The sequence below is a fragment of the Eulemur rufifrons genome, chromosome 2, assembly GCF_041146395.1.
Source record: "Eulemur rufifrons isolate Redbay chromosome 2, OSU_ERuf_1, whole genome shotgun sequence".
NCBI classification, from domain to species: Eukaryota; Metazoa; Chordata; class Mammalia; order Primates; family Lemuridae; genus Eulemur; species Eulemur rufifrons.
In genome coordinates this window covers 50665995-50690322 of record NC_090984.1, presented here as the reverse complement: position 1 = coordinate 50690322, position 24328 = coordinate 50665995, and the positions used below count along the sequence as shown (strand labels likewise).

The following is a 24328-nucleotide window of genomic DNA, read 5'->3' as shown; positions in this document are numbered from 1 at the left end:
GCAATTCGGAAAGTTTTCCGATTGCTGTTTTAACACTTCGGTTTCCCACAGACATAGATTTCTGCAGTTAGGGGCCACTATTTCAACGCAGGGAGATACTACATTGCCGGCTCAAAAGAAAAGACACTTTACTTGCTTTTCTACCTGAAAACAAAAACAACCCCACCCCAGGGAGAACCCGAGCAGTTCCAGCGTCCGCGGCGCCAGAGCCCCGCGCGGAGGCGTGGCTGGCACGGCTGATTGGCTCGCGTGGCTGCCAAGGGCAGCGCGGCCTTCGGCGGGCCGCGGGCGGTGATTGGCTGCTCCAGACCCACCCCCCCCCCAACCCCACCCCACCGATCTGCGTGGGGACAAATTCTGGATTGGTGCAGCCAGAGGAGCTGGTTCTGCTGCAGCTCCGGCTCCGGCGCGAGGCAGAGATGGCGACTGCTGCTCAGCTGCTGGGGCGGCCTGTGGCCCGCTGGAGGCTGCGGCTGCCACTGCAGCCGCTCGTCGGCCTCGTTTTCCAGCGGGCCCACTCGCTGCTGCCCGTGGATGATGCTATCAACGGGCTAAGCGAGGAGCAGAAGCAGGTAGGGAAACTGACTCCCTTCCTGGCCCCAAGGCCTCTTGCCCCGGCCCCATCAGCCCTGCTCCGTGGTCCCCTCCGCACTTCCCCTCCGCACAGCTTGTGCTGGCAGGGCTGGGGGCGCGCCAGCCTGGGGTCCTTCCGCTTCAGGCCGGGTCTCTGACCTCAGCTTCACGTGTGTGGAGGAAAGATTTGAGAATGTTAGGCATGCTGCTGGAGGTAGGAAGTAGGAGTGAAAGCCAAGAAACACCCGGGAGACTGAAGGTGTTTTCATGGAGGATTGGCCAGGGCTATCCCATGTGGCAAAAGGGCCCTCAATCTGTATGTAGTCTACTTGTATCTGAGCACGCTAAGACATGGTTCTCAAAGCTGATTCATCATCATTATCACCAGGGAATCTTTTTTGAGTAAATACTTTGGGGGTTTAAAACTGCACGGTGTGATCTATCATTCTTCAGCCCTTTGGGTCAAAGTACAAAGTTGAAAAAGAACTTGAATGAAGTAGTTACAAACGGACCTGAGACAGAGTGCTTCCTGGACTCTAAGCAAGTCCGCTAGCCTCCCAGCAGCCTCAAAGTTTATCTGGGTTTATAGACAGCAGATTGAGTCACCTGAGGCAGAAGGGATTTAATCCTAGTTTTCAAAACCTTCCTGAGAAGAGTTTCTAATCCCTTTGAGTAATCTATCCCTTTTAGTCAAAGACTCCAGGGGGCCTAAAAGGACCTGACACCTGGAGGAGCTGAGACCTGAAGGGTGCGGGGTGCGGCTGGAGCACAGTGGGCACAGGTGGAAGGGTATTGGGGAAGGCTGGAAAAGTTAGCTGGGATCAGCTCGTGCAGGGCCTTGTAGGCTTGGGTAAGGAGTTCGTGTTTCATTCTAAGTATGACGGAATGAGTTTATGTAGGGGAGTAACATTTTAAAAATTACCTTTAAGATGTCTAGACTCTAGATTTTAAGCAAGAGGGATGAAGACCATCCCTGAGGACACGTAACTAGTGAGGCCTCTCGGTTTCAGTCTGCTGTATGGTGAGGTTACTGTGGCCTGTTTCCCTGAATGTGTCCTCAGTAGTGGAGACACTGTCCTCAGTAGCAATGTCTTGGTTTCAGTGGCATTTATCCACCTCTGTCCCTGTAGCTTCGTCAGACCATGGCTAAGTTCCTTCAAGAGCACCTGGCCCCCAAGGCCCAGGAGATTGATCGTAGCAACGAGTTCAAGAACCTAAGAGTGAGTGGTGAGGCCCGGGCACGGGGGCAGGCTGGGAGCTGGAATGAGTTGCACTGCTGCCCGGAAGGGCTTGCATAGTCTTCTGGTAAACAAAGCCTCCCTCGAATTGCAGGCTCTCTATCTGAAGTGTTTGGGTCTCATTGTGCCAGCCACATATGTGACTGGCTGCCTTCTCACAACTCACTCCACTCCACTCCGTTCTGTTGGCAGGAGTTTTGGAAGCAGCTGGGGAACCTGGGAGTACTGGGCATCACGGCCCCTGGTGAGTATAGTTTGTTTCCCTGAAGAGAACTTTTCTCTTTTTCCCAAAAGAAGCAGAAAAGGGGAGGAAAGATAATGCACTTAAAGAAGCCCCAGAACTTCATTCCTCTTAGACCTGAGAAAGTTCTACTTTTTTCTTTAGACAGTGATGTTGAACAAACAAAGGGATTGGGTTGGTGCGGCTCACTTGGGTCAGGATCACTCAGACTCTTGAACTCTGTGTACTTAATGGGCTCTTCCAGGTGATTTGGAGAGAAAACTGTGGATTGAATGGTTGTTGTAGTACCTTGGTTTTACTGGCTCCTCTAATCCCTAAGCTCCGTCCTACCAGTGGCTTCTAGGCAGGAATACTTCTAGGTCATCTGGTACTACCTTCTGCCCCTGCTGTTTGGGTCAAGCCAGCAAGGGCCCCTGCACATGTTCACTCTGACCGGAAGGCTGGTCCTGGGCTCTAGGGAAAGCTTGACCTGACACCCACAACTCTAGGAAGGAAAGCCCGAAGGCAGGTGACATTAGGAATAGTCACTAGGACATCATGCAGAAACCAGAACTCATGTCTAACTTTCTTTTCCAGGTTCTCCCTTGAAAGAGTTTTCATCTGATTTCTTGTTTGTATGTTTATTTTCTTTCCAGAAAGCACTCTGCCTCAACTCCGTTTGTAACTACTTCATTCAAGTTCTTTCTCAACTTTGTGCTTTGACCCAATGGGCTGGGTGTGTCCCTGTGGGAACTGCCTGTGTCTTCTGTACACAGCTTGGCCCTGGAGCTCATTTGGGAGCAAATAGGGGTACAGGGGAGAGGGATGTCTGTCTGAGCCTCCAGGTGAGGTGGCCAAATGATGTGCTCAATGGGCTCTCCTGGGACCTGCCCATTGTCCCCTGGGGATCTTTTTTTTTTTTTTTGTCTTGCAAAATGCCATCATTATCATCTATCTTTTATTTAGCAACTACTTACAATAAGTCTGGCACAGTGAGAAGGGTTTTTACACAGATTATCTCATTTGATCCACACAACAAACCTTGAAAGTTGATATTATTGTTATCCACATTTCTTTTTTTTTTTTTTAATTTTTTTAAATTTCAGCATATTGTGGGGGTAGAAATGTTTGGATTACATATATTGCCCTTGCCCCACCCTAGTAAGAACTTCAACTGTGTCCATCCCCCAGACGGTGCGCACCGTACCCATTAGGTGTGTATATACCCATACCCTCCTCCCCGCTCCCATCTGCCCAACACCTGATGAATGTTGTTACTATATGTGCACTTAAGTGTTCATCAGTTAATACCAATATGATGGTGAGTACTTGTGGTGCTTCTTTTTTTTAATTTTCTTTTAGAGATGGGGTCTCGCTCTGTCACTCAGGCTGGAGTGCAATGGCATGATCATAGCTCACAGCAGCCTCAAACACCTGGGCTAAAGTGATCCTCCTGCCTCAGCCTCTCAAGTAGCTGGGACTACAGGTGCCCACCACCATGCCCAGCTAATTTTTTCTATTTTTTTGTAGAGATGGGGTCTTTGTTCTTGCTCAGGTTGGTCTATTTTTTTTATTTTTTTGAGACAGAGTCTTACTCTGTTGCCCGGGCTAGAGTGCCGTGGCATCAGCCTAGCTCACAGCAACCTCAGACTCCTGGGCTCAAGCAATCCTCCTGCCTCAGCCTCCCGAGTAGCTGGGATTACAGGCATGCGCCACCATGCCTGGCTAATTTTTTCTATATATATTTTTAGATGTCCAGATAATTTCTTTCTATTTTTTTTTTTAGTAGAGACAGGGTCTGGCTCTTGCTCAGGCTGGTCTCGAACTCCTGAGCTCAAACCATCCGCCCGCCTCGGCCTCCCAGAGTGCTAGGATTATAGGCATGAGCCACTTCGCCCGGCCTCAGGTTGGTCTTGAACTCCTGACCTCAAGCAATCCTCCCACCTCAGCCTCCCAGAGTGCTAGGATTATAGGTGTTAGCCACCACTCCCAGCCCCTGGCTAATTAAAAAAATTTTTTTTGTAGAGACAGGGGTCTCGATATGTTGCCCAGGCTGGTCTTGAACTGCTGGCCTCAAGTGATCCTCCCATCTCCCAAAGTGCTGGGATTACAGTGGGGACCCACCGTACCCAGCCCTCTGGGGGTCTTAACTACTTTTTTCAGGGGGAGAGGGCAGGGAGCTCATAGGCTCTGGTTTGGGTCTTAGCCTCTAAAAGAGAGGCCCAGCCTGGCTTGCAGTGCCCAACAAAGAGGTGAACCTGTGGCCTCAGCACCCAAGGCCTGGACAGCCTACTCTGCTTGAGTCTTGTTCACTATGGGCATGAGAGTAGGGGTGGAACACAATGTACTTCTACTTACATCTCCTCGTCACTATAGGATAGTCCGTGGGATTTGAGCTGATTATAGAAAGTTAAATCATGAATAATAAAATGAAACTACTTAAAAATTAATTGAGACCATCTTAATGTAAAATCATTGGGGAAGGCTGCAGGAATATCTTAAGACTTTCTCCCGTTGTGTTTGGCAGGGGGGCGGGGAGGGGGTTTGTGAGCCTTGCCCCTCATAGAGAATATTCTTCTAAGTCAGGTAATATTTAATGGAAGAAAGAGGCAGTTAGAAATCAGATGAAGGCTGGGGGCAGTGGCTCACGCCTGTAATCCTAGCACTTGGGAGGCTGAGGGCAGGAGGATTGCTTGAGACCAAGAGTTCAAGTAGAGACCCTGTCTCCATGAAGAAATAGAAAAATTAGGCAGGCATAGTGGCAGGCGTCTGTAGTCCCAGCTACTCAGGAGGCTGAGGCAGGAGGATCACTTGAGCCCAGGAGTTCAAGGCTGCAGCAAGCTATGATGATGCCATTGCACTCTAGCCTTGGTGACAGAGCGAGACCCTGTCTCAAAAAACAAAACAAAATGAACATACAAACAAAAAATCAGATGAAAACCTTTTCAAGGGAGAACCTGGAAAAGAAAGTTAGACATGAGTTCTGGTTTCTGCATGATGTCCTAGTGACTATTCCTAATGTCACCTGCCTTCGGGCTTTCCTTCCTAGAATTGTGGGCATCAGGTCAAGCTTTCCCTAGAGCCCAGGACCAGCCTTCTGGTCAGAGTGAACATGTGCAGGGGGCCTTGCTGGCTTGACCCAAACAGCAGGGGTAAGAGGTAGTACCAGATGACACAGCTACTTTGAGTTTGGATCTGCTGCTAAGGACAAACCTCATTTCTTATGGGATGTTCTGAAATTCTCTACCAGCATTGCTCTGCCTTCCGCTGCACAGCCCACATCCAGATTTTCCCTCAGGCTGTGGCTCTCCTGTCCCATTTCCAGTCCTGCTATAAAATCTTCTAATCTTTCTTAGGCCTTTTGCACACACATCCTTAGCAGAGGTCCGTCTGGGATAAAGCAGGAGTTGTAATGTTTATTTTCTCAGCCACACCTCAGCCCACCAGCAAGCAGCGGACAAAACCAGTTCTGTGAGGTTGTAAGCAGAGTCCGTGGCATTAGTCTGTTAACCTTGCTAGGTGAAACTTGGAATAGGTGCTACAAGGATGTTTCTGTTCTGCCAAAAAATGTAAGATACCTGTTAGTGTCCCAATTTAATCTGGGCTACCTTTTCCACTCCCATGTACCACTCCTATCCTAGTTCAGTATGGCGGCTCCGGCCTAGGCTACCTAGAACACGTGCTGGTGATGGAGGAGATATCCCGAGCTTCTGGATCAGTGGGGCTCAGTTACGGTGCCCACTCCAACCTCTGCCTCAACCAGGTTGTGCGCAATGGGAATGAGGCCCAGAAGGAGAAGTATCTCCCCAAGGTGAGGAAATAGAAATGAAGAAACACACTGATCTCACCGTGCAACTGCCAACCACAAGGCATGCTCTACCCTTGGTGGAGGCCAGTCAGTCTTGCTTCCTGTAAAACGTTCCCATGAACCACATGTGGTTAGGAAGGTGCTAAAAATTGCCTTAAAGTGCTTGAGCAAAGGCTGGGCGAGGTGGCTCATGTCTGTAATCCTGGCATTCTGGGAGGCTGAGGCGGGAGGATCATTTGAGCTCAGGAGTTCAAGACCAGCCTGAGCAAGAGCGAGACCCCATCTCTACTAAAAAAAAAAAAAAAAAAAAAAAAAATAGAAATAAATTAGCTGGACAACTAAAAATATATAGAAAAAATTAGCCGGGCATGGTGGTTCACGCCTGTAGTCTGAGCTACTCGGGAGGCCAAAGTGGCAGGATTGCTTGAGCTCAGGCGTTCAAGATCAGCCTGAGCAAGAGTGAGATCCTGTCTCTACTAAAAACAGAAAAATTAGCCGGTCATGGTGTGCACCTGTAGTCCCAGCTACTCAGGAGGCTGAAGCAGGAAGATTGCTTGAGCCCAGGAGTCTGAGGTTGCTGTGAGCTAGGCTGATGCCACGGCACTCTAGCCCGGGCAACAGAGTGAGACTGCCTCAAAAAATAAAAAAATAAAACAAATAATAAATAAAATGCTTGAGCAAAAACAATTAAAAATAGGGCCAGAACTTCTGAGTTGGACAACAAACGTACATTTGAAGAGCACATTAAGAATTGGCTGAGTAGGACTAGCTTCCCTTGCAAAGGGAATGGGAAAAGGAGAGACATTTTCTGCCTTCTAGATACTGGGCTTCTTAGAAGAGACTTTGAGGACTTTACCAATACCCTGGTCTGAGAGAGCATTTGAAGGAGCATAGTGTAAATGGGAAGCAGTATCAGTAAGCTGCCATAGGGTACTCCAAGGTCATAACAAGGCCCGTTGGGGTTTTCCTTGCAGCTGATCAGTGGCGAGTACATCGGAGCCCTGGCCATGAGTGAGCCCAATGCCGGCTCTGATGTTGTTTCCATGAAGCTTAAAGCAGAAAAGAAAGGTGAGGTGACTCTTGACTTGAGAGCGGAAATGGGCAGAGGACAGACTATCAGGTTGAGGGAACAGCAATTGGGGGTGGTTCCTGCTGGGTTTCAAGAACTTTCTCAGCTGGGCAGCTTCTTGCTCACAGAAAGTCTGCCCTTGGCTGAGTGAGACAGGCCAAGACGGCTTGAGCTAATAGCCAACATCCTCCCCGTAGGAGATCACTACATTCTGAACGGCAATAAGTTCTGGATCACCAACGGCCCTGATGCTGACATCCTTATAGTCTATGCCAAGACTAATCTGGCTGCTGTGCCAGCTTCTCGGGGCATCACGGCCTTCATTGTGGAGAAGGTGAGTGTAGGTGGGTGTGGGACCCATCTACAGTGGTACTTTCACATTGGCATCGGAGATGGCCCTCTTCCACTGATCTCAAATGCGATCAGTGTTGTGTGCTCTGCAAGGCTCCTGGGGGTGGCAGTGGGGCAGAAGGCAGACTGCAAGGAGGGTGGCCAAAAAGTCAAGTCCAGGGGAGTGAGTCAGGTCTGAAGGTGTAGCCATCCCCAGAGGCAGGTCATACAAAGAGGTCCAGGAAGAGGAGTGCTGGAAGGAGGCCAGGACTTGGTAATCAGGATGTCACTGGTGAGCCCCATGAGCACAGTGTGGGAAACTGAGGTGTGGGTGGGAGGTAAGTAGAGATTGAAGACTGCGCCTTCAACAGTCTTGACAACAAAAGCAAAAGAGAGACAGAGCAGGAGTTAGATAGAATTAAAAGTTGGGAGTTCGGGTTTATTTTTAAGAACGAGGGAGAACTGAGCACATTTTTTGGTAAACAGAAAGGAAAATAGAGGGAGAAATTGAGATGTATGGGAACGAGTGAGCGAAACACAATGGTGAGCTCGGGGAAGACTTATCGATGGGTTAAAGGTGATGGTAGAGGAACCACCTGCCTGATCACTGAGTCGGAGGCCCGGGCGCCTGTGAGGGCTGGGGAGTTGGTAGGGAGTTGAATGCAAGTGTTGTAAACATTTCCGGTACCCTCCAGAGTGAGAGGGAGAAAGTAGCTAAGGTTGGAGTGAAAAGGGCCTGGCTGAGTTGGAGATCTCAAGGCTGTATAATGCTACCCTCGTCAGCCTGGGGGGGAACATCGTGTGTCAGCGCTCTACTAGGCACTTGCCAACACATGCTGCATCTGAGTGATCCAGCTCAAAGCATGCAGGTGGTTCAGTTCATCTCTGGTGGGATCCCATTGGGTACAGATGACAGAAGAACAAGGGGGTAAAGGAATTGAGTGAGCTGGTGAGTATCCAGGAAGTGATGTCCCCTGGGGAAGAGAAGTAAGGCTAGGGAGGCTTAGGGAGGTATCAGGGGCCTGGGTGTTTCATTGAGGAAGATCTGCTCCCGTGAGAACGGGGGAGAGCACCAGCCAGCAGCAGAGGCCCAGAGGAGGGTGTGGCATTGGCACTGGAGGGTCCAGGCGTGGGGCATGGGAGTGGGGCATTGGATGCTGGTGTGCCATGCAGGTACAAGGACTGGATAGGAAGGCAACTTTTTCCAAGGGGACTTCCCTTTTCTAGGCCCCCTTGGGGCTAGTCTGTTATCAGGGCCACCTTCTGTTTCCTGTAAAGGGTATGCCTGGCTTCAGCACCTCCAAGAAGCTTGACAAGCTGGGGATGAGGGGCTCTAACACCTGTGAGCTTATCTTTGAAGACTGCAAGGTTCCTGGTAAGTGTCTCTGAGAATGGGGAAGCCCCTGTCCTGACCCCTTCACTAGCTGATCTGGCTGTTCTTAAACCAAGAAAGCTTATCTCTTGGTTAGAAATGTTCACCATTGTTAGCTCTTCAACCACATGTGGCTAGACTGTGGCCCAGGGCTGCCAGACAGCTGTCCTTCCTGGCCACAGCCCCTGCAGCTATATCCCTGATTGGCTGAGATGAAGAACAGTGTTTCCTGTGTGGATGACAAACTCTGCTTGGGGTTTGTATTCCAGTAGCTGGAAGAGAAAGGTCAGATCTACCCTAGTCCACTAATGTCCTTCTGTCTTCTGTACAGCCTGTGTGAGTTATTCATTAATGATGCTCAAAAAACCGTCTGAATAAACTGGCAGAAGCTAGACTCCATGGAGAGAAGGCAATTCAGTTTGAATATTTTCTGCCGTGAGGTGTAACTGAGGACGCAATGCAATGTGGCACTGTGGTAGAGCCAGCACACCCGTCATGTGCTGATGAGACCAAGGACATGGGTTTGATGGCCAGTTAGGTTTGCCCTGTGCCTCAGCCATACACCGTCCCTCTCCCCCACCATCTGCCGGCCCAGAAAAGTAAGCTTTGATCACAAGGAGCATCTAGGGAGGGGGATCCGTGCAAATCCTTATTGACAGGAAAAAATTCAGCCTGCGTTAAAGGCAGGTGAGTGGTGTCAACTTTTTGTACTCGGTTTCCTGCCCACACTTCCCAAGGCCATGCAGTGTCCTGGCTTACTGGGTGGAGAGGTGTTCAGCAGCTTCTGTCACTAGCTCTGAATGACTATCTCCTGGACAAAGAGGCTTTCATGGACCACCCTGCAGGGAGGTGACATTGGACCAGAGCAGACTCCACCTGGGGGAACATTTATAGAAAGAACCAGGGAGGGGTTGGGTGACTTCTAAACCAATTAGCTTTTCTTCTTTCCCATCCAAGGGAGTCCAGGGAGAGAAGGGAAAGGTCTAGCAACTCAGGGCTTTGTGTCTGGTCTCCAGGATGGCGTGGGGGTCCTGGCGGCTCCACTTCTGACTGGAAGGGGTAAATGCGATCCTTTTCTCTCTCGCCCAGAACCCTAGTGAAAGGTCAAGTGACATATTTTAGAGTCTTGTTTGAGAGCCATGTTACCAAACGTAATGCTTTTTATAAAAGTGAGGTGGCTGTGGACAGCTGTCTCCCTCTGACCGGCAATTACCCTGGCAGCTGCCAACATCCTGGGCCAAGAGAGTAAAGGCGTGTACGTGCTCATGAGCGGGCTGGACCTGGAGCGGCTGGTGCTGGCTGGGGGGCCCCTTGGGTGAGTGTGAGTCTTCACGGGGAGCTGGGCTCTGTCTCCCTCCCTGGCAGGTGGCGCCATCAGCAGCAGCCTTCCCCTGGGGGGCCAAAGGGAGCTGCTGCTGTACTCCCCCAGAGACAAAAAGAACCTCCTCCTCCCGTGTTTAATTTCTTCATGCAGAAGGGAATTATCATTAAGTGACAGACAAAAGGCCTGAGGAGCAGTATTGCTTAATTGTGCTGTGAGACACCTGGGCTCTAACGCCCCTGGACTGCAGAGGTCCCGCCACTCCTGCCTCTGGGCAATCAATGGGTAACTAAGCAGGGTGACAGGAGTCCTAGGCTCCTTTTCTCCTCCCTGGGACTGCAGCTCCTGATCTTGCCAAGCTCTCCCCACAGTCCTTTGCACACTGGCACTTTGCCACCCCAGCTGGCGGTGCGAGGGACAATGAGGTGCCTCCACTGTGCCTTTCTCCTATCTGGCAGGCTCATGCAAGCCGTCCTGGACCACACCATTCCCTACCTGCACATGAGGGAAGCCTTTGGCCAGAAGATCGGCCACTTCCAGGTGAGTGGAATGCTTTTGGTGACATGTACTCTTTCACTGGGTGCAAGTTTTCTTTAAAGAATGAGGAAGTGAGGCACACACTGTGGTTATTGGCTATGCTTCCCTACCAAAATGAGCTTCGATGCTTGGAATGTGGGCTTCTTCAGCATGCAGCCAGGCTTGGGAAATTGTCAGGAAGTTTATCACATTGTCACTTCAACTCCTGTTTGAGGTGAATGAACTTGATATCAAAAGGTAGATTGGAAAAATTAGCCGGGCATGGTAGCACATGCCTGTAGTCCCAGCTACTCGGGAGGCTGAGGCAGGAGGATCGCTTGAGCCCAGGAGTTTGAGGTTGCTGTGAGCTAGGCTGACGCCATGGCACTCTAGCCCGGGCACCAGAGTGAGACTCTGTCTCAAAAAAAAAGGTAGGTTGGGGGCCGGGCACGGTGGCTCACGCCTGTAATCCTAGCACTCTGGGAGGCCGAGGCAGGCGGATCGTTTGAGCTCAGGAGTTCGAGACCAGCCTGAGCAAGAGCGAGACCCCCGTCTCTACTAAAAAAATAGAAAGAAATTAGCTGGACAACTAAAAATATATAGAAAAAAATTAGCCAGGCATGGTGGTGCATGCCTGTAGTCCCAGCTACTCGGGAGGCTGAGGCAGTAGGATCGCTTGAACCCAGGAATTTGAGGTTGCTGTGAGCTAGGCTGACACCATGGCACTCTAGCCTGGGCAACAGAGTGAGACTCTTTTTTTTTTTTTTTTTTTTTTTTTTTGAGACAAAGGTAGGTTGGAGGGTGAAGCATTGCAGGTTGTTGAGGGCATAGGGGAAAGGGAGCGGAACTTCTAGTCAGCCCTTCTGGTCTGAAGAAGCTGCTGGAAGGTAATAAAGGTTTTGTAGATGGTGCCTTGGGAACCATGTCCTTCAGAGACAGCAAGGGCCATTTCAGGGTGCAGTGACCATAGTGGAACGGCAGCTCTCTGGCCTTAACTCCCACACCGGCTTCCATCTCTGTCATTCTGGACAAGTCCCATCTTTTCTCTGTGCCCCTGCGTCCCCATTCCTCATTGCTGCTGCTAGTAACTAGGAAGAGTATTCCAGCATGTTGACCTGTGACCTCCCTTTGTGCTCAGTTGATGCAGGGGAAAATGGCCGACATGTACACCCGCCTCATGGCCTGTCGGCAGTACGTCTACAACGTCGCCAAGGCCTGCGATGAGGGCCACTGCACTGCCAAGGTGAGGGCCAGCCTCTGCCGAGGGAGAGGCTGGCACAGTGGGCTGGCCACGGGGACTCGCTCTCTGCGGCCCGGCGGGCCCTGCTGATCCGAGCCTCCTCCCGTAGGACTGCGCGGGGGTGATTCTTTACTCAGCCGAGTGCGCCACAAAGGTAGCCCTGGACGGCATTCAGTGTTTTGGTGAGTGGCCCCCCACTCCCCACTCCCAGGGCTGCCCTCGCTCCTGGGGCTGGGGGCTGCCTCGGAAAGAAGTTTGCTTTCCACCTGCACTCTGCTTAAGCTAGGCACAGCTGAGCTGGCTCCTTTAGGCACTTTCTGCCCCAGTTACAAGGAGGAAATGAAAAGCAAATGAGAAAACTGCTAAGGCCACGCCATGCTTCTACCTTCAATGCCTGCCTCTCATCCTCCCCGCCAAGACACTAGGAACTTGGGACAGAGAGAAGTCTCGGGTGGAGCAGCCTTGTGTCAGTGCTGCGTGCTGGTTAAGGGCATGGACTTGAGCCAGACAGCCTAGGTGTGAATGCCCGCTCTGCCATGCCAGTGTCTTCTCGTCCCCCTTTCACATGTCCCCAGTGGTTCTCCCCTTTCTTTGCCTGGTATCGTTGGTGCTCTGGGTGGTCTTCCAGCCCCAGCCCCTTGTCCACGCTAACCCCAGTAAGGTATAGTAGTCCCTCCTTATCCTCAGTTTCTCTTTCCATGGTTTTAGTTATGCACAGTCAACCTGGGTCCAAAAATATTTAATGGAAAATTTCAGAATTAATTCATAAGTTTTAAATTGCACGCTGTTCTGAAAAGTGTGATGAAATCTTGCCACCGTCCCACTCTGCCCCCTCCTGGGACGTGGAGGGGGCATATCCAGCGTATCCATGCTGTCTGTGCTACCTGCCCCTTAGTCGCTTATTAGCCGTGTGGCTTATCTGATCGACTGTCTTGGGCTCACAGTGCTTGTCTTCGAGTAACCATTATTTTATTTCATAATGGCCCCAAAGTGCAAGAGTAATAATGCTGGCATATTGTTATAATTGTTCTATTTTATCGTTGTTGTTATCTCTTACTGTGCCTAATTGATAAACTTTATCTTAGGTACATAGGTATACAGGAAAAAACATAGTATATATAGGGTTCAGTTCTGTCCAAAGTTTCAGCATCCTGTGGGTCTTGGAATGCATCCCCCAAGGATGATAAGGGGAGATTACTGTACTCCCCAAATCCCTTCTTCTCACTACTGTTTGCTGCCTCTCTTTAATCAGTCTCTCCTGTGGCCTGTTTCCATGTACTTGGCCTTCTGTTTGCTTTCTTTGCTTTTCCCTCTGCCCATCACTTCTCCTCTTGTCCTTTTTTTCTCTGCCCGAATCCTGACCACAGGTGGCAATGGCTACATCAATGATTTTCCCATGGGCCGCTTTCTTCGAGATGCCAAACTGTATGAAATTGGGGCTGGGACCAGTGAGGTAAGGCGGCTGATCATCGGCAGAGCCTTCAACGCAGACTTTCACTAGCCCAAGACCCTTCACCCCCTTTTCCCAGCACCTAGAGGCCTTTCTTTGCAAGTGGAGACGTGGAGGCTCTCCTGCCCTGCCTGAAGCAGGCCTGCTGCTCAGCTGTCCTTCTTGTGTCGGCCTTCCGGCCTCTGCACGGCTGCCAAGCACCATGGGCCTCACAGCTGGACCAGCCAGCCAGGACAGCTTCAGTGGCTTAAGATGGACTCAGCAGGAATCGGAGGCTGCTGGGATAGGCCTTGCCCTTGTTCTCTAACTTCTGAGCCCGATGCTCTCACTTCAGAGTAGGCCCCTAGGAGCATGCAGGTGCCCACCCCTTTCTCTTGGGTGAACCTCTGCAGGGAACTCTCTCGGCTTAAGTACAGCGAAAGCATTGCCCCTCTCCATTCACTGGAACTTGAGTATCCCTAATCTGAAAATTCGAAATCTGAAACATTTCTGGTTCCAAGCATTTTGGATAATCAACTTGTAGACTCTTTTCTGGAGAAAAAAATAAAAAACCTAGCCCTGTTTCTGCCAGTTTCTAGAGGCATCAGCTCCCAGCAGCTTGTGGACACGTGTGCTGCTGAGACAGTCTGCAGTAGAGCAGAGGGTGGTGTGTCTGTGCTCTTGGAGGGTCAGCTCCTCAGCAGCACCCGAGCCTCCACTCCACGCTGCCCTGCCACGACACTGTCCAGTCCTGGCCGTGTGACCATCTGCAGCTGACTGGGCCGCAGGCGCAGGCCCTGCCCATGCAGGCCTGGATTGGCTGGCCAGACTCCATTTCTCCAGACACCCTGTGGCTAATTTTGTTACAATTGCACAGCGGCTGCTGCCATTTTGTATTAAACATATTGTGAAGCAAACCCATCTGCTAAGCTGGTGTTTTGGGGGAGAAGAAATTTACTTGCTGTTGCCTCCTGTCTGGGTTCAGCCCATGTCCTTGGACAGTGGCTGGCTCAGGTCCTATTCCTGCCCTCTAGCCTGCTCCTTATTGTATTATTATTATTATTATTATTTTTTTTTTTTTTTGAGATGGACTCTCACTCTGAGTAGAGTGCCGTGGCGTCAGCCTAGCTCACAGCAACCTCAAACTCCTGGGCTTAAGCAATCCTTCTGCCTCAGCCTCCCGAGTAGCTGGGACTACAGGCATGCGCCACCATGCCTGGCTAATTTTTTTCTATATATATAATTTTAGCTGTCCAGATTATTTCTTTCTATTTTTAGTAGAGACAGGGTCTCGCTCTTGCTCAGGCTGGTCTCAAACTCCTGACCTCGAGCGATCCTCCTGCCTTGGCCTCCCAGAGTGCTAGGATTACAGGCATGAGCCACCGCACCCGGCCCACTCTTAAGGTTTTTAAAAGATCAAGACAATTTGACTTTCTCAAGGTCAGAACTGGAGCTAGATTCCAGATCTGCTAGTGGCAAAAATGGGAGTGTTCTGAGAATTCCAGCATGAGACCCCACTGCACAGCAACCTGGATGGAGCATGGTCCGAGAATGGAACAGGTCTGGGTTGTTCCACACCTTCTAAGTTTCTAAAAGAGAGAACCGGTTTTCTTGGCTCCCAGCCCAGTGGCACCTGTCCTGGTTTTTGGTCCCCAGCCTGGGGCTTGAGACAAGTAGGCTAGCTACTTACCAACCCAGTCCAGTCCCTTCCCTATCTTCCTGCCCCCGAGAGCATGTTGGAGATGAATACGGCTAGACCCTTGATCTTGCTGGGTTAATCTGTACCCTGGAGACAGAATGTGACAGAATGGGAAGTTGCATAAAGTGTTACTCTGCCAATTGGGAAGAAGGTGATTGTTCTCCTGATTCTGTATGTGAAGTAAAATGTTTTAAAATAAACCCCCCAAAAATAAAGATGAACCATGCAGCCTGAGTGGTAAAAGGAAGAGCAGAGGCACTTCTGGTTCTGGTAGGCATTTCTGGTTGTCTGCATGCACTGGGCAAGTTTATAGCACCTGGTACCAACACGGCTCCTTCCTGGGGCTACCTCTAATTCCACTCCAACTTTAGGCATGTCCCACTATCTGCCCAGGGCTGCTATGGGAGGGCAGCAGAAGCTAGGGGATGTTTCTCTAAGTGTGTAAGCACACACCCCTTATCAGAATTTGTCAACCTGTGACCCGGGCGCCATGGCTCACGCCTGTAATCCTAGCACTCTGGGAGGCTGAGGCAGGAGGATCGCTCAAGGTCAGGAGTTCAAGACCAGCTTGATCAAGAGCAAGACCCCGTCTCTACTAAAAAAAATAGAAAGAAATTAGCTGGACGACTAAAAATATATATAGAAAAAAATTAGCCAGGCATGGTGGCACATGCCTGTAGTCCCAGCTACTTGGGAGGCTGAGGCAGGAGGATCACTTGAGCCCAGGAGTTTGAGGTTGCTGTGAGCTAGGCTGACGCCACGGCACTCACTCTAGCCTGGGCAACAGAGTTGAGACTCTCAAAAAAATAAATAAATAAATAAATAAAATATTGACAACCTGTAAAAAACATGCAGGCTCTGGATCCTCCAGCAGACCTAATCACATCCCCGAGGGTTACTCTGAGGCACTTCAACCTTTTATAACAGGTCTGGGTCCTAGAGGGGCTTCCCCAGAGGCCAGAGTCCTAGTTCTAAACCTGTGTAATCTAGTGATAACAGTCCCTTAGTATGTAACCCTCTCAAGTCTCGTGTGACAGGTGAGCTCCTTGATCGCGACAACCAGGTGCAGGAGGCAAGTTTGCCCCGGGCCCCCTTCCGGAAGAGACCAGTAAGGTGAGCTGCCCACGGCGCACAAACAAATGAACGTCGCGGGCGGCGAAGCTGGTGTAAATACCACCTGCGCGCTGGCAAGGAGCGCCCACCCACCGCCTGCCCGCGGGGAGCTGGGACCGGGGCCCCGTGGCCCTCTGTCGTGACCCCCAGCCTAGAGCAGGTCCAGAGCCCTCCCCCTGTCACCCTCCAGGCACCACAGGCCGCGGAGCGCAGCACTGGTTCCTGGGACCCGGCTCGGGCGCTGCATGGAGCTCGCCTGACCCCTGCCGGCCGCCCGTGGGGTCGCAGGTGCGCTGAGCTCGCTGCTCTCTCGTCTTTGCCCGAATGCTAGTCTGGACTCCACGCTCGCAGCCTGGGATTTCAGGACACGCGGGGCACAACGACGTTTTGTTTCGCCGAACGAGGACAGAAAAGAGAAGGGGGAAAAAAGGTCTATCCTCTATTACCATCATTTCATACAAAAAAAGACACTTCTGACAATTAAAAAATAGAAAGGACATAAACTCAGCCGGGCGCAGTGGCTCACACCTGCACTCCCAGCTACTCTGGAGGCTGAGGCGGGAGGATCGCTTGAGCTCAGCCTGAGCAAGAGTGAAATCCCCGACTCTACTAAAAATAGAAAAATTAGCCAGATGTGGTAGCAATCGCCTGTAGTCCCAGCTACTGGGGAGGCTGAGGCAGCAGGATGGCTTGAGCCCAGGAGTTTGAGGTTGCTGTGAGCTAGGCTGACACCACTGCACTCTAGCCGGGGCGACAGAGCAAGACTCTGTCTCAAAAATAAATAAATAAACAAATAAAAACTTGTTGCCCATCCCTCCCACCCCTATTCCCGCTCCTAGGATGGTGAAACCACTTTTGAATCTTTAAGGGCTTTCTTTTAGTCACTTCACACCTCTAAGTGATATGCTTATTCATTGATTTAATTGTAGGCTTTTTTTTTTTTTTTTTTTTTTTGAGACAGAGTCTCCTTCTGTCGCCCTGGGTAAAGTGCAGTGGCATCATCATAGTGCACTGCAACCTCTAACTCCTGGGCTAAAGCCACCCTCCTGCCTCAGCCTTCCCAGTAGCTGGAACTACAGGCCCCTGCCACCACACCTGGCTAATTTTTCTATTTTTAGTAGAGATGGGGTCTCAGTTCTTGCTCAGGCTGATCTTGAACTCTTGAGCTCAAGCGATCCTCCCACCTCAGCCTCCCAGAATGCTAGGATTACAAACATGAGCCACCGCACCCAGCCTAATTGTAGATATTTTTAAGGATAGCTCTTTAAAGTGCATACTTTAAGAACTAAAGATTATGAGAAGCTCATTACATGCCCATATTTTTTTTTTCCTCCTTAGGCAAGCCCTGTCCACAGGCCAGCATCTGGAAGCCCAGGATCAGATGGTACAAAGAGCTCCATCCACATTCCTGGCTGTCCCCGGTCCCTGCCCATACTCAGTGCTCAGAGCCCAGAGCCATACTAGAGCCAGGTGGGAGCTCTTCTCTCCCTGTGTGCTCCCCCTGGTTACTCTCTCAGGGTGCTGTTCCAGGCACCCACCACCTACCCACTCTCAGACACAGACTAGCCTGGTATCCTCTAAATATTTCTTGGATCCACAGTATCCTGCCAACTTGCCTCCCTTCTTCCAGTCCATGGCCTCAACCCTTCCTATATACTGAGCAAGAGTGAACTATCAAGCTCCCTGCAATCCTTCGGTGGTTCCCAGCACCTATAAGATTTAAGGTTTTACAGGGCCAATATGACCCTACTCCAACTGGGCCTTCCTTCCTGAGGCTCCCCACCCCCAGGCTGAGCACTTATATTCTTCTTGCAAGTCCTCATCACCATGTTTCTCACCTCTATGCCTTTGCCCCAGCTGGTCCCTCTGCCCAGGAAGTCCTTCCAGCCTTTCACCTTTCTCCTGCTTCCTCATTCCTAAAGCCTCAGGCTCACACCTGCCTCCTTCAGGAAGACCTCCCTTTCCCAACTTTTCCCCACTCTTGTGTCCCCACCTCATCCACCCTGGGTGGGTCCCCTTCCTCCTCCCTGGGTATATCTGCACCAACGGGCTTACCACACTGTTGTATTTATTTAATTTGTGTCTGTTTCTCCTGCATTAGACTATGCACATGAGGGCCAGGACTGTGATTTAACTGTTTATGTGATCACCATCCAGCATAGTTCCGGGCACATAAATAGGTGCTCAACAAATGCTCTACTTATTGAAAGAGTAAATGAGGAGTCATGTGAACGTAGCTCACTTTTTGCTGGCATATAGTTATTTGTGTATGTGGTCTTCCTGAGAACATTGTAAGATCTTTGAGGTCAAAGATCATCTCTTACTTGTCAGAACCCTCCCAGCAGCACCCAGGGCTCACAGTAAGCACTCAGTGGCTATGTTCATGCTGAATGAGTGAAATGACAGGTGGGCCAGAGCGCTGGCCTAATCCCTAGTGTTGGCAGAAACAGCAGGGCCAGCCAGCCTCGCCCAGCCTTTCTTCCTCCAGGCGTGGCCAGGGCCCAGCTGCAGAAGGGAGGCCCTCACCCCCTATACTCCTCTGACCCACCTTGAGACAGAAGAAAGGCGGGACCCTGGCCCCTCCTCTGCCAGCTGAGGATGAAAATGGGAGCTGGATGGAGAAAGCGGGCACAGTAGGCCACACATCCTTTTTGTTCTTGTGTGAAATATATGGTATATATGGAAGACTATGTGACATGCACATATGCAATATAGAAAATAATAAAACAAATCCCTGTGCACCCAGTACCCAGGTCAATGAAGACACTATTCCAAGTATCGTTGAAGCCCATGTGCCCCTCCTTGACATACTCTCCCTGGGGGAGCCACCATCCTGCAGTCAGTAATAGTGCTTTCCTTACCTTTCTTTGTGGCTTCCTATCTCTGTATTATCCCTAAACAATGCTGCTTAGGTTGCCTGTTTCTAAACTCTCTACAGTTGAACTCATATTCTTCCATATCTTGCTTCTTTGGCTCATCATTGTATAGGTTTTGTGGGGGTTTTTTTGGGATTTTTTTTGAGACCGTGTTTCACTGTGTCACCCGGGCTAGAGTGCAGTGGCGTCATCATAGCTCACAGCAACCTCAAACTCCTGGGCTGAAGTGATCCTCCTGCCTCAGCCTCCCAAGGGGCACACACCATCAGGCCCACCTAATTTTTTAAATTTTTTATAGAGAGGGGGTCTCACTATGTCTTGAATTCTTGGCCTCAAGCTATCCTCCTGCCTGAGCCTTCCAAAGTGCTGGGATTGCAGGCGTGAGCCACTGCACTCAGCATGGTAAGCGGGGATTTTCTTGAGGAGAGGAAAGCTGTTCCAGGCCCAAGGATATCTCAACACAAGCAGTATCTCCCCTTTTTGAAGGTGGCTAGTGCATCAGGGGAGGAAGTACAGAGGGCTGCCCTTGCCGGTGGGAGGGGAAGGAACAAAAGAAAGAGAGCAGACTAGGGCTGTGCCCATGCTGACAGAGACAGACACACCTCTAGATCCATCCCCACACACCCCATTCCTTGTGCCCCTGCAGGAGCGAACACGGGTGAGCAAGCACATGGACATGCACACCGCCACACACACCAAGAGAGGCTGTCAGACACGCTGCAGGAGCAGAGGCAAGAAGTGTGAACATGCAGCTGCTCCTGGCAGATAAGCCCAGCACTGGGGGCTGCCTGCCTGGCCTGCCCTGAGAGTCCCCTTGCACATCCACCTGGGTTCCCACGAGGCAGCTTCCACAAAGCCATGTGTTTTCAGGACAACCTGTCCCCCTCCCGCAAATGCTTCTTCTATTTTCAGGAATTGGGTAGCAAAATCTCTTAGTTCATACTTGAGTCCTGTCTGATGCTGCCAGGCTGGGCAGGATTGGGTATAAAGTAGGTCCCTTTGCTTGTTGAAGTAAAATTGTTTAATGACACTTACTATACGATAAATTAAGACTTAAAATAGGAGGAAGGAGGAACCTGAAACGAGAAGAGGATAGTGAAGGGACACTTGATGTCCTTCATAATGGGTCTGCAGTCTGCCCAGCCCCTCCTTTCTTTCCAGAAGCCCAGAGTGGAAGGGTGGGGGTCGGGGCTGGTGCAAGGTTGCTCATTAAGACTGGACCTGGCTGGGCGTGGTGGCTCAGGCCTGTAATCCCAGTACTTTGGGAGGCCGAGGCAGGAGGATCACTTAAGGCCAGGAATTCGAGACCAGCCTGCAAAGCATATCAAGACTCCATCTCTACAAAACAAAACACAACTGGGTGTGGTGGTGCATGCCTGTAGTCTGAGCTACCCAGGAGGCTGAGGTGGAAGGATTGCTTGAGCCCAGCAGTTCAAGGCTACAATGAGCTACAATCATTGGGTGACACAACAGCTTGGGCGACAGAGTGAGACTCTGTCTCAAAAAACAAAACAAACACTGGACTTTATATGAATTTTATATGACTGCAGATGCTTGGGAGAGCTGGGATCTGCTCCCCAAACCTGAGCTGCTTGTAAGGCCCAGAGCTGGCAACAGTTTAAACTAAAGAATCACTTCCTGGATAGATATTGAGATCCAGCAAGTCCCAGCTCCACGCAGTGCCTCTCTCCCTGCTCCCAGAGACAGAGGGTGAGTGCACCCCTGGGCAGAGTACACCTTGTGGTCCTTTAAGGCTGGAGAAGGAGGTGGTTGGGAAGCAGGCTGGCTTTTGGGATCTCCCTCTCCTCCAGGTACCTGGGAGGCTGCCTGGCTCTAGAGTGAAGGAAGCAAGTGGTGCCCTCCTTAGCCTTCTGCCAGGCTGTCTGGGTGCTTGGAACCCTGCCACACACACCCCTATACCCTGGTCATTGGCCTTTGGGGTTGTCGGAAACCTTCCCACTGCAGTTTTTCTGCTTTCCCACCTGACCGCCCACACCTCCAAGGGGACTGGAGCCCATGTTCTGGACTCCTGCACCTGGAGAGAGGCCATGGGGGTGGGGCAGGAGCCCAGGAAGTACCTCAGAGTGTGGCACCACTAGATGACAGGACAATCTCTCTGTAGGAGAGGCTGTTAGGCCTCCCAAAGAAGGGTCAGACAGGCATGCAGGCTCCTCAGCCCTCTGGGACACCTGTAACTGCTCAGAGCTAACATTGTGTAAATCCCAACAGCATTTCCCTCACTGATGAGTACCCCTTCCCTATCCCATATTCTGCAATCTCAGGAAAACTTCCAGTACCCCTCTTCCCCAAGGCTGGAAACCCCACATGGGTACTCCTGTGGGCTCAGCCACCTCATGCTTCCCCACAGGACCCTGTGGTATGCCCCATGCCTCTGCCCAGCTCCCACTCTTACCAGGAACAGGCACCCAACTCATGTCCCTGCTGCCCCATGGAAGCTTCATCTCTCTGCACCTTAAAGAGTAGGCCAGGGCTCCCTGGGCACCAGCACCCTGCGCCCAACCCCTTGCCAGAGGATGCCCCTGCCAGGACAGCCTCTTCCATCAGGCACCCGGCTCCCCAGCAGGCACACCCTGGACTTAGCCCACTTGAGTGGCCTGCCCCAACATCCATCTATCCCTGCTCAGCTAAGAACAATTGCTTTTGCTGAGTGTCCACTACATCCCAGGATGCCAGGGATTCAAAGACAAGTAACAGTATGGGGTCAAAGGAGCTTACAAGTTAGCTGGGGAGACAGACATAAAAACAGATCACTTCAATCACTCCAATCAATTTTAATGCCATCCATTGTTTAAGACCCAGCATGAGCACTGCCCACCCCAACACCTACCTGTCTCTGGTTTGCTGCTGTATTCCCAGCACTTTGCACCTGGCTTGGTGGAGGTGCCCACCCAACAAACACTTGCATAATGAATGCCTACGGGGGGTGGGGGGGTGGGCGGCAGGGGTACCACCTCTCTGCCCTCCACCAAGCTCATCTAAATGAAGTCAGATTTAACTGAAACATCAAGGGCAGCCTTGGAAGGGGGAGGGGCAGGAATGGGCAGGGAAATCTCAAGGCTTTGCCTTGAACTAAATTCTGAGATCTTTTTAGTAGCAGCTAAAAGAGCAAGATTCTGGGGCCACAACCCCTAGCTTCTCTGGGAAGCCAGTTATCATCGGGACTGCCAAAGCCAGAACCATAACTTTTATGCTTCCAGATTTCAATGCTCCTGCCTTGTCAAACCCGTAGCCACTGTAATCGGTCCTTGAATGAATCATCAATAAATGTTATAGTAAAAATATGCACAAGTCACAAAAAGTACAAACCTGGAGATTCAGAGGCCAAGGTAACGTCATAATCACCCCTGAAAACAGGCAAACTGAGTCAGGAGGAGTGAGTCTAAGGGCAGCGGGCAGAGTCTGGCACGAAGTGTGGCTGCAGGAGGCAGTTTTCTAAGCTAATATGGAAGTCCAGCGCTGTGACCACCTGGAAGAGCATCAGTCTGCAGAGCTGCTGCGGCACAGGCAAAGCCCATTCATTCATCACTAAGGAATTGTTCCTGAAAACCCATCATGTACAGGTATGCTGCAGGCCATGGGGAAACAGTAGGACCCAACACAGATGTGATTTTCACCCTGCCTAGTTGGGAAGACAGGTAGACGGGTCTTAGCCAGGAATTGCCGGCTTGCCAGGCTTGCTAGGGAGGGAGGAGCATCACAGGTGTAAGAGTGTGACTGAGCCCCACGGGATGAGATGGGGAGAGCCTCCCAGCTGAGGCAGCCATATCTGTCAGGTCAGCTCCAGATTTGGACCTTTATCCTAAGAGCCACGGAGGGGTTTAAGCAGGAGAGTGCTATGATGCACTCCGTGTTGGAAAGATCCCCGACTGGGGCAGAGCCGATGCGGGAGGCCAGGGCTGTGGTTGGAGGCTGGGGTGGGAGGAGGAGCCAGGAGGGTTAGGGTAAATGACAGACAGGCTGTGGTGCGGGATTAGATATGGGTGGTGGTTGCAGAGGGAGAAGGAGGTGCCAAGGATGATTCGAAGGTTCTTGGCTTTTGAAACTGGGTGGGAAGTGGTTCCTTTACCCCAAAATCGAAACATTGGGAGAGCACTGGGTTTGCCTGTAGCTGGAAGTTGGCTGAAGTGTATCTGATGCTCCTGAAAGACCACATTGTTATTTCAGCGTCAATGTGAGCGCAGAGGGCAGGGAAAGGGTACTTTTGATGAGGATTTGCCAAAGGAATATTCTTTTTATAAAGAAATATGACAATCTACTTGCAACATTTTGCCCCAAATCTAATAGTGAGATGAATGTTGCTCACAGAAACCTCATGTGTAAAATTCAAATGAGTTGCTCACAGACGTTTGGAAAACCTAAGAATAGAGAATTGTTTAGGGGAGCTCATTTAGGAAGAAGTGATGGAGAAACAATTAAAAGCAATAAGGCTGGGATCTGAACCCTGGCTCCACTACTTATGAGCTGTGTGACCCTGGGTAAGTTACCGAACCCCCTTATTCCTCAGATTCCCCATCAGTAAAATGGAAACAATAACAGTACCTATTTCATAAGACTGGTTGAAGATTTAAAGAGAGCACACAGAGAACTTAACACGGTGCCTAGCTCATGGAATCTCTGAGAATGTTACCTATCACTACAGAATACATGCTTATAGAGAAAAACAACAAAAAAGGCCATTGCTGACTTCCCCATAATCATTTTCAATAAAGAAGAATTGTTGCCTATATAACTAAATGTGATTTTTACAAATGCTCTTGTAAGATTTTAAAAAATAGAATAATACAAATCAGGAAAAAAGTTGTCACACCTCCTAAGTCTTGGTGTCACCTGTCCAGCTATTTATTGTCTGGCCCAGTCTTGCTTGGGTCATATACTCTTTGACAGAGTCTTCAGTTTCAGAGGGCCTCTCCTCTCCTGGGTGGAGTAGAAGCTTTCCAAGGTCAGAAGCCATGGTCTCCCAGGTCTTCTTGGTGCCTGGACAGCACTGAGCATGGGGGGGGGGTCACCATGTGTTGCTTAGCACCATACTTGAGGCCCAGACTGTGACCCCCCCAGGGAGTGTCTCTGCTGGGAAGGCGTGGTCCTGGCTCTTGCTTTGGGTTCACTGAGGTTGAGCAAAGATAGCAAAAGAGCTGCAGGTGATTCTCTTCTTCTGCTCTGGGTTTTGGAAGACTAGAGAGGTCAGTGGCTGTGGCTGGAAGCCTGGAGGAGAGGGAGCTGTCTCACCTTGGGCAATGTGATTAGAGATGCCACGAAGAATCTTTCCAAAAGGAGACGGATGGGGCCAGGAAGCAGCCCTTGTGTTGGGAGGGTGGAGTGGGGAAGCCATGGAAGAGGGGCCACCCCCTTCCCAAGATCCAACAAAGGGAGCCATCCTGCCTGACTGAAGCCAAAGTGAGGTCCGCTACAGTTGGGTGGACAGAATACAGCCACAGGCACTACACAGTCGGGGATCCAGCTGGGATACAGGGGGGTGCAAGAAGGAGTTGCAGGACTGCATTCC

General features: G+C 50.7%; 1 protein-coding gene across 11 annotated transcripts; it reads left to right on the top strand.

Moving 5' to 3' along the window:
• Positions 1-384: 384 nt before the first annotated feature.
• On the top strand, positions 385-22624 carry IVD (isovaleryl-CoA dehydrogenase). 11 transcript variants are annotated; one of them, XR_011235189.1, is made up of 16 exons: positions 385-572; positions 1704-1793; positions 2004-2055; positions 5673-5842; positions 6814-6907; positions 7106-7242; positions 8517-8613; positions 9832-9925; positions 10390-10471; positions 11586-11690; positions 11797-11869; positions 13055-13140; positions 17267-17312; positions 18417-18561; positions 19451-20514; positions 22180-22624. XR_011235189.1 is itself a non-coding variant. In XM_069484759.1 (14 exons), the coding sequence occupies exons 1-14, from the start codon at positions 420-422 to the stop codon at positions 18479-18481; spliced, it is 1344 nt and encodes a 447-aa protein (XP_069340860.1). In that variant the 5' UTR covers positions 385-419; the 3' UTR covers positions 18482-18823. The 11 variants fall into 11 exon arrangements, 8 of the variants coding, with proteins under 8 accessions (XP_069340860.1, XP_069340864.1, XP_069340822.1 ...); XR_011235193.1 differs by lacking the exon at positions 22180-22624 and having other exon boundaries at positions 20355-21736; XR_011235188.1 differs by lacking the exons at positions 18417-18561; positions 19451-20514; positions 22180-22624 and adding exons at positions 15840-15928; positions 16119-16358 and having other exon boundaries at positions 17267-17327.
• The last annotated feature ends 1704 nt before the right edge of the window (positions 22625-24328 follow it).

What these genes read in the sequence shown, in the direction of transcription:
- IVD (XM_069484721.1), top strand. Translation starts at nt 420, where the DNA reads ATGGCGACTGCTGCTCAGCTGCTGGGGCGGCCTGTGGCCCGCTGGAGG. An exon ending in AGGAGAAGTATCTCCCCAAG is followed by an intron (nt 5,843 to 6,813) that starts GTGAGGAAATAG and finishes TTTTCCTTGCAG; the next exon opens with CTGATCAGTGGCGAGTACAT. An exon ending in AGAAGATCGGCCACTTCCAG is followed by an intron (nt 10,472 to 11,585) that starts GTGAGTGGAATG and finishes CTTTGTGCTCAG; the next exon opens with TTGATGCAGGGGAAAATGGC.